The 8,060-nt window shown below is 31.3% G+C and overlaps 2 protein-coding genes across 10 annotated transcripts in view; both read left to right on the top strand.

The window, feature by feature from the left end:
- LOC104793341 overlaps positions 1-428 on the top strand; it is an 8,726-nt gene extending 8,298 nt beyond the window's left edge. The window contains exon 2 of the mRNA XM_010519697.2: positions 5-428. Coding sequence (XP_010517999.1) covers positions 5-205 — 201 coding nt within the window. The 3' untranslated portion in view covers positions 206-428. The remainder of the gene's footprint in view (positions 1-4) is intronic.
- Positions 5,276-6,833, top strand: LOC104793303. Of its 9 annotated transcripts, none has more exons than XR_002033024.1 (5): positions 5,276-5,533; positions 5,695-5,813; positions 6,040-6,105; positions 6,241-6,426; positions 6,529-6,833. XR_002033024.1 is itself a non-coding variant. In XM_010519663.2 (4 exons), the coding sequence occupies exons 1-3, from the start codon at positions 5,385-5,387 to the stop codon at positions 6,057-6,059; spliced, it is 288 nt and encodes a 95-aa protein (XP_010517965.1). In that variant the 5' UTR covers positions 5,276-5,384; the 3' UTR covers positions 6,060-6,105; positions 6,529-6,821. The 9 variants fall into 9 exon arrangements, 3 of the variants coding, with proteins under 3 accessions (XP_010517965.1, XP_010517959.1, XP_010517980.1); XR_002033021.1 differs by having other exon boundaries at positions 5,695-5,856; XR_002033023.1 differs by having other exon boundaries at positions 6,040-6,426.

The following is an 8,060-nucleotide window of genomic DNA, read 5'->3' as shown; positions in this document are numbered from 1 at the left end:
GATGGTGTTTGGAAGGGATGAGTATGGAGATGAAGTTGGCTGGAGAGTTGGGAGAGAGATGGAAGGAAGTGTGTTGAAATGGAGAATGGGTGGTAAAATTTGGCTAACTTATTGGCCAAACAAGTTAAACACTTCGTTTTATGAGACTCGATGTGTGGAGTGGTGTGATGAGGTTGATTTGCCTTTGCTTCCCACTTCTAATTAACTAGTGTCGCAAATAAGAGAAAAATATAGGTACATAAGCAATTTCGTGTCGGTCATAAATTGGTATATGTGTTTGTAAATATATTAGTTCTTGTATATATTTTAGTTCTTAAGATACATATAGCTGTTGTAGTATCTCAGATATTGTAGTCGTATCATTGTCTCAATTTACAGATGCAGATACTTATATAGATTCATAAATGAATACATTTGGTCACAATCTATTGATGTTTGTAGTAGTACTAAACGTAAGGGTAGTTCCGTCACGGAAAATGGTCAACATCAACACAAATATTTTATCATATATAATTTTATATCTAAATTTCAATACAATGAATTTTGAATTTGAACTGTTGTAAAATCTGAATTTTATATCCGAATTATTAAACATTATACAAAATCAACATAGACTTAATTGTTGTTAGTAGATGGTTGATTTTTTATAACTAAGAACTTTTTCAGCGGCGATAAACGTTGATGATTGCTAAAAAAAAGAATTTTTTTTTAATAAATTCACCAATAAATTAGTGACATTTTTTACTTTTTTTTAAATAAATTTTCAATATTCCTTTATTCAAAATTAAAATTTACATTTTCAAAAATATATATTTAAAATAGGCTACATAAATATATATTTAAAAACATATATATTTAAATTTTGTTCACAAAATCGCTAATTTTATGTATAATATCTTTATTAGAATTCTTGATAGTTTAAAAAAATTTACATAAATAAATTTGTTTCAAAACAAAGTATTTTATATTAAAAAAATTATAAAAAATATATATATATTAAGTCACAGCTCCCAGCCTCCGCTCACAGTTCCCTGCTCTCTGCTCCTGCTTCAGCTGCTTACCATTGTTGCTCTTCTCTCCTCTTTGCCAATCTAGCCTTTAGCCACCACTAAACATTTGACGTGACAAATGAATGTTTTGTTTAAGGCATTTTCAAAAATACCTTCTTTTCCATGTTCTTTTTTAAAAATACTCCTCCATGTTGACCATTTTTAAAACTACCCCTCTTTATGTATAAAATGATCAAATTACATTTTCTTTGAATGATAACAAGAATGTACAGTCACCAAAATCAAAAAAAATTTCTGCCAAAAAAATTCTTTTTTTCCCGTCAAAATCGAAAATTTTTCCCGTCAAAAATTATTTTCTCCCGCCAAAATTTTTTTCCCGCCTAATTTTTTGAAATTTATACCTTTTAAAAACCTTGTAAAGGTGTTTAAAAGGTGTTTAAATTTTTTTTTAAAAACCTTTTAAAACTCTTTTAAAAATCTTGTAAAAGCGTTTACAAGGTGTTTATAAGACTTTTATAAGGTTTTTATAAGGTTTCTACCTTATAAAACCTATTAAAAACCTTGTAAATTTTTTTGGCGGGAAATGTTTTTTGTCGAAATTTTTTTGACAATAATTTTTTGGCGGGAAATTTTTTCGAATATTTTTTTGCGGGAAAATTTTGTTTTTCTTTTTATTAAATAAAATATTTTTCATATAAGTGTAAAATGGTTATTAAAAATTAAAGGAGGACAAAAATAAAAATGGCCACAAAAGGGGGTATTTTGTGAAGGGGAAAAAACCCGAAAATACGCCATCTAATTTTTTTTGGCCGTTTAATTCCTCTAGTTATTAAATTTCCCAAAAAATACCTGGTTTAATTTCCGTTGTCTTTAAAAACCTTCATTTGATTAATAACGGTAGATCCATACTTATGACATAATGACTGGTAACTCTAATGACAGAAATGTTTACAAGGGTTAAACTATAACCCCACGTGGTTAATTAGAGGGATTTAAAGACACTATTGCCTTCTTCTTTTTCCCCAAATCGATTTTGAGTTGTTTTAGAACCCTAAATAATTTAGAAAATCAAATTTGGTTTGAGAGAATGGTGAGTCTAATTTGGTTTGAGAGAAAATCCATGAGGCGTATAGCTAAATTGGCTGATAAGACAAAGAAATGTTATAAGAGGTTTCCACCTAATATTATGTCGATCCTTGATGCAAACCGCAAGTAAGCCAAGTTTTACTCAGTCCTCAAAAGTGGTGAGAACAATTATGAGGTGTTAGAGGGTGCTAGAAGCTTCAGTGTTTACCATCTTTTTCACATTTCTTTGACTCACCATTCTCTCAAACCAAATTTGATTTACTGAATTTTTAGGGTTCTTAAACCAACTCGAAATCGATTTGGGGGAAAAAGAAGAGGACAACAATGTCTTTAGCTACCTCTAATTAACCATGTGGGGTTATAGTTTAACCCTGGTTAACATTTCCGTCATTAGAGTTAACAGTCGTTATGTCGTAAGTATGGATCTACCGTTATTAATAAAATGAAGGTTTTTAAAGACAACGGAAATTAAACCAAGTATTTTTTAGGAAATTTAATAACTAGAGGAATTAAACGGCCAAAAAAAAATTAGATGATGTATTTTTCGGGTTTTTCGCTATTTTTGAAAAGAGATATATCAAAAAGGGTATTTTTATTCTCATGTTTTAAGTCGTTTTGGTTATAAGACTATACATTTTTTTTTTTTTGAGTTAATTATAGGATAAGCATTTTTTAAGTGTATTGTTTAATAGGGACTTTTTGTCCGTGATTATGAATTTAGGCTTTTTTTTGCTAAGAATGACGAAAATACTCTACTCTTTCTCTCTCGCTTCATATTGTTGTTCTCTCGTCTCTCCCAAAGTCGAATAAGAGATTTAGATCTTGAGCTTCTCCAAAAGAAGGTAATCTTTTAAATATTTTCTCATGCCAAAAAAAACGTTCAGAGAATATAGCTTTGCTCCATATTCTATTTTCTCTCTCTCTCTTCTACTGCAACTGTTTTTTTTTCTCGATCTCTACAACGAGTCATTGAAATTGGGTGATGAGGAATCTCGATTCTCTCTCGTTACTATGCCTTTTGTGAAGACACTTCATACAAGATAGTACCGATGATGAGATGCGATGATAATGACTGTTTTTATGGTGGTGAGAGAACGGCAACGTAGTGCGGCGGCGATGATGATAGTCGATGGTGGCAACGAGTCAATAATGGAGTGATGTTGCCAATCATAAATTTGCAGTTTTGAAACTTAGTTTAGATTTGATGATGTATTGGAGGTTTTGATTCATTTTGTAAACAATCACATAAAAAATTGAGTTTGTTGTTATAGTTTAAGAAAAAAAAATCTCAACTGATTCAATCGTTGTTTAAAATTATATCCCTTGGGTTCACTATACATTATCTCTTTAGGGTTTAGATTTTTTTTTTCAAAAGACAATCAATTGAATCTCTTGAGTTTATTGGAGGAGATAATGTTGGCAGCGGAGATGTATTGTAAATCGAGGGCAAGATAATAGTGGTGATGGATTTAACGGAGACGATGAAGAACGATGAAGATGATGCAGAGCACGAAGAAGAAAAAAGAAGGGTACAACCATCATTTCGCGTAATAAAAAGGCCTAAATCCGCAAGCACGGACAGAAATGCTCTATTTCAATTTTTTTGTGGCACAAAGGCTCAATTGAACAATAACCCTTTTTTCAACACTTTCCTCTTTACGTTTTAACACTCTACATCATCATCTCTTTCCTCCACCTAATAATTCAAAATCTATTTAGTTTTTGTCATCTACAATAGTTTTGTTTATTAAAATTCAACACCTTACTTTATTTATTTTATTATTTATTTTTATATGTTAAAATAAAATAAAACAAGTCTCTATTTATAGAGTACAAAAAATAAAAAATTTTGATGTAAAGCAAAACAAGATAAAAAATTAATTACTATAAAATAAAGGATGTCAAATAGTTAGGACGAAATTAAAAGTATAAATAACTTTAACAACAAATAATAATGTATTATGTGTCCTAGTTGTCCCCATTTTTGTTTATTCAACATGGTTTAATCCACATAGTTTTTTTTCATTTTTCAACACCCTCGTTGTATAAATTCAACAGTTGAATTTATAATTCAACACTTCCATTGTACACAGGGACGGATCCACTTTAATCCACCTTGACCTCCATTGACCACTATTGTACACCTCCATTGTTTAATTTATTTATAAATTTATATTGTACATTTGTTTTTTTTTTCAGCACCATTTTTTTTATTTTTTAACACTCCACATCATCATCTCTTTCCTCCACCTAAGAATTCAACATCTATTTAATATTTATCATGTACAATGGTTTTGTTTAATAAATTTCAACACCTTATTTTATTTATTTTATTATTTGTTTTTATATGTTCAAATAAAATAAAACAAGTCTCTATTTATAGAGTATGAAAAATAGGAAATTTTGATGTAAAACAAAATAAAATAAAATTTTGATTACTATAAAATAAATGATGTCAAATAGTTAGGATGAAATTAAAAGTATAAAGAACTTTAACATTCCTAGTGATCCCTATTTTTATTTATTGAACATGTTAGAAAGAATTCAATATGGTTTAATCTACATAGATTTTTTTTTCATTTTTCAACACCCTTGCTGTATGAATTTAACAGTTGAATTCATAATGGTAAGAATGCACTAGTTAATTTATGAGATCATGTGTTTGATCCCCTCTTCTTTAATACTTTTATAGTTTTTGCACTTTGGTATAAAGTTTCGCTAGATCAGCCACTGATTGTACATAGTCTAATGCATTCATAAATTCAAAATCACGTCGTATGCACCATAACCAAAACAACGTCAGTTTGAACCAATCACGTACTATATCATCTTTCTAATAACGGTTTAATTATCAAAGTCAATGGTTGACTAAAATCGACTAAGTCAATCTTAGTTTGTGCATAATGTTGGGTATAAAATTCTAATTATACAAAGGTTCGAACTGAAAAGTACATTGTTGTATTGAAGTTTATATGAACAAAAAAAAAAAAAAAAAAAANTGCATATGACAAATTGTTTGGATCGACCCGACTCCGCAAGCTAGACTAACTTAAGAATTAAGATTTTATGTACACCGGGCCTTGAATAGCTCAATTCTAAGCCCAACCAATTGGGCTTATCAAATTATCATCATATGGTGTAAATTATCAGCTACGGTGCACACCACACAAAACATCCGTACAACCAAACTCATCCAGAGAGAGTGTCACACTATTCATTTCACCGTAAACCCTAGCAAAAACCTCTCCGCTCGCTCTTCACTTCTCCCTTACAAAGTCTGTAGAACAAATGGCTTGGCGGCGCAGTGCAGGATCCGCTGCTCGCTCTTTCGTCTCCGCCACCGCTAGATCACCGTCTATCCGTTCTCCTTCGACGGCGCTTCCCCGTCTCCGTCCTCCTCCATCCTCCCGTCGCTTCACCTTTTCATCACCTTCCAGGTTTGTCCCCCTATATCTCCATCATCGTCTCGTGATCAATTTCAGTAAACTCTAATCAAAACCCATTTATAGATTTCATGAAATTGAAGTTTTTTTCGTATCTCGATTTCGAAATGTTCAATCTTTTGCTTTTTGTTGGTTTATGAATTATGTATATTCAGGAATCTAGGAGCACTTGGTTGTACACAGTCGTTCTTGCCTCTGTACAGTGTTGTGGCTTCTTCTCAACTCACATCTCACCTAAATGTTAATTTGAGGGCTTTCTGCGAGTTGTCTAACGGTACCTTCCAACGCACTTGTCCGGATCGCTAGTAGTCCTCTTTGTGAGTGTTTTACTTTGCTTAGGATTATTTAGGTTAATTTTGGGAAGATGAGTCTGTTTTTAGTGAATATGTTTCTTAGTGCGTTGGTGTTGTTATTGTTTCTTTGTTTGTGTAGGATTTAAGTGGTTTTAGTCTTTCCTTCTTGATTTGTAAAGAACAATTTTGGGTTTTGGGATTTGATAGGAATTGGAAAAGATGGGTGATGCACTTGGATTTTACAGTTGCGGACAAGAGAGTACTGCTGCATTTGTAGGTTTCTTCTCCTGTAGGTTTCCTTTCGCATTGTGTTGGCTTAATAGACAGAGCAAAAGGTTGTTTAGCACTGAATAACAAACATCTTGTTCAGTTTGATTCTCTGATTTACAGTTTTTTTTTCATATTCAGGAAGCTAAAAGCCATTGTGCAGAGACAGTCTATGGCTTTGCATAATAAAGATGCACACTTGTTACTTTTGATACGCACAGAATGTAGTTTATACAGCCTTTTGTGTTTTGTTTCATTCGGCTCCCTTTGAGTTATCTCCTGGTTATAATACAAAGAATGTTGAGTCATATATGATACTAAATGACGGTAAAGAAGAATTGATAGTTAGGAATGTTAGCCATTAAGCTCAATGAATCTCCCCTTCAGGTTCTTATACTGATTAGTATGTTTTGTTGCAATTTGAGACAGGTACTTGAAGAGACAAAAGAGTGGCATGTCACAGTGCGTGCCTCAGTACTTTGATGGGATGTGATATCGAAAAACGTGGGGTTACCTCAGAAATGAAACTTAGTTGTTTGTGTTACACAATGTGTGGACTTATTAGCTGTAGAGCTTTTCGTTTGCTTGGCACAATTTTTTTTGTTTTAGAAAAAATGCATATCAGCCAGCATTAATAAGTGTATTGATCAGAACTAAAACAATGTTGTTCCCGACTCATCATTTTTTTCCAATCTCGAACTATAATCATAAGCGTAGATCTGGAGATTCCTCTTGTACTGCACTCTCCAAGTGTACTTGTTCCTTCGACGTATGCTTGCATAGGTTGTTCATAGGTCATCTCGGATGCCTATAAAAGATGCATTGGCTTGCTTGCGAAAAGTAAAAATACACTTAACTAATCAGTTGAAACCTCAGATTCATAACAATGCTCAAGCACAATGTTTCATAAACAAGACTAGATAGGTAGACAACTAGTATTACTTTTGCATTCAAATTTTAAACACTGTTCAGTGAAACAATTTTTTTTTTCTTTTGTAAAACATAATTTAAGTTGAACGGAATAAAAGTTTTATTATCTCAATAGTATCCTCCTATGGTTTTCACCAAAAAAAAAAAAAAAAAGATATATCCTCCTATGGTTGTAATGAAATAATAGAAAAGTTTAATAATATATGTTCGCCAAACCAACTACAATTGGTCAAAGAACATAAACAGCTTTGAATGATTAGGGGAAGTGTAATAATTAATTATCCCAATAATTATGTGCTAATATTGAATTGGATCATTAAATTTTAATATGCCAAGTGAAGCATATATATTCATTTTCTTAAAGACTACAATGCTTTGGTGTACTTTTTTTTCTCTTTTTCTTGTGTGAATCGATGCCTGGTTGTACGTAGACTTGGATGAGTACGGAAACTGGTTGCGTACAAAATTATTTTCGTGTGATTGTTCATTTTATCGGAACATTCAATTATTTTTTTCCTACATTATACTAAAAAAACATTCAATAGCTATTTTATATTTGCACATGCAAACGAAATATAACAGAAACTTCCCTCAGATTCTTGTTAATGATTTTTGTTTTCATATTTGTTTTTTTCAGTTTGGTGACCTGTAATCTAACTCTAACTACGTTAATCCCCATACGGTCAACTAAAGATATAATCATATGATTTATTGTTTATTGTTTATATATTAACGATAAGCATCTCAATTTCTAAATCCATTTCAATCTTGGTTTATTGAATATGTAAATTATAACTAGTGTTACATAAGTGGCAAAACAACAAGAAAATGTAAAAAGATAGAGGTAGATAATAATATAAGACATGACAATACATTAAAAATAAATGATCCATAGTTGAAATATTAGGTCGATAATATAGGTTTCCAAGATTATGGGCATAAACTTGTTATTTAGTTTCAACATATTATTTATATCGTAACATAATATATCAAAATTATCACATATACATGGTCGTATGTATATGTCAAAA

Source organism: Camelina sativa, chromosome 1 (genome assembly GCF_000633955.1).
Source record: "Camelina sativa cultivar DH55 chromosome 1, Cs, whole genome shotgun sequence".
Taxonomy (NCBI): Eukaryota; Viridiplantae; Streptophyta; class Magnoliopsida; order Brassicales; family Brassicaceae; genus Camelina; species Camelina sativa.
Note: the sequence above shows the minus strand (reverse complement) of the source record. Positions and strands in the feature narration are given on the sequence as shown.

Bases quoted from the DNA above. Each gene is read 5' to 3' on its own strand.
- LOC104793303 (XM_010519657.2), top strand. From the start codon at position 5,385: ATGGCTTGGCGGCGCAGTGCAGGATCCGCTGCTCGCTCTTTCGTCTCC. The intron at 5,534-5,694 runs GTTTGTCCCCCT...ATGTATATTCAG, and splicing joins ACCTTTTCATCACCTTCCAG to GAATCTAGGAGCACTTGGTT.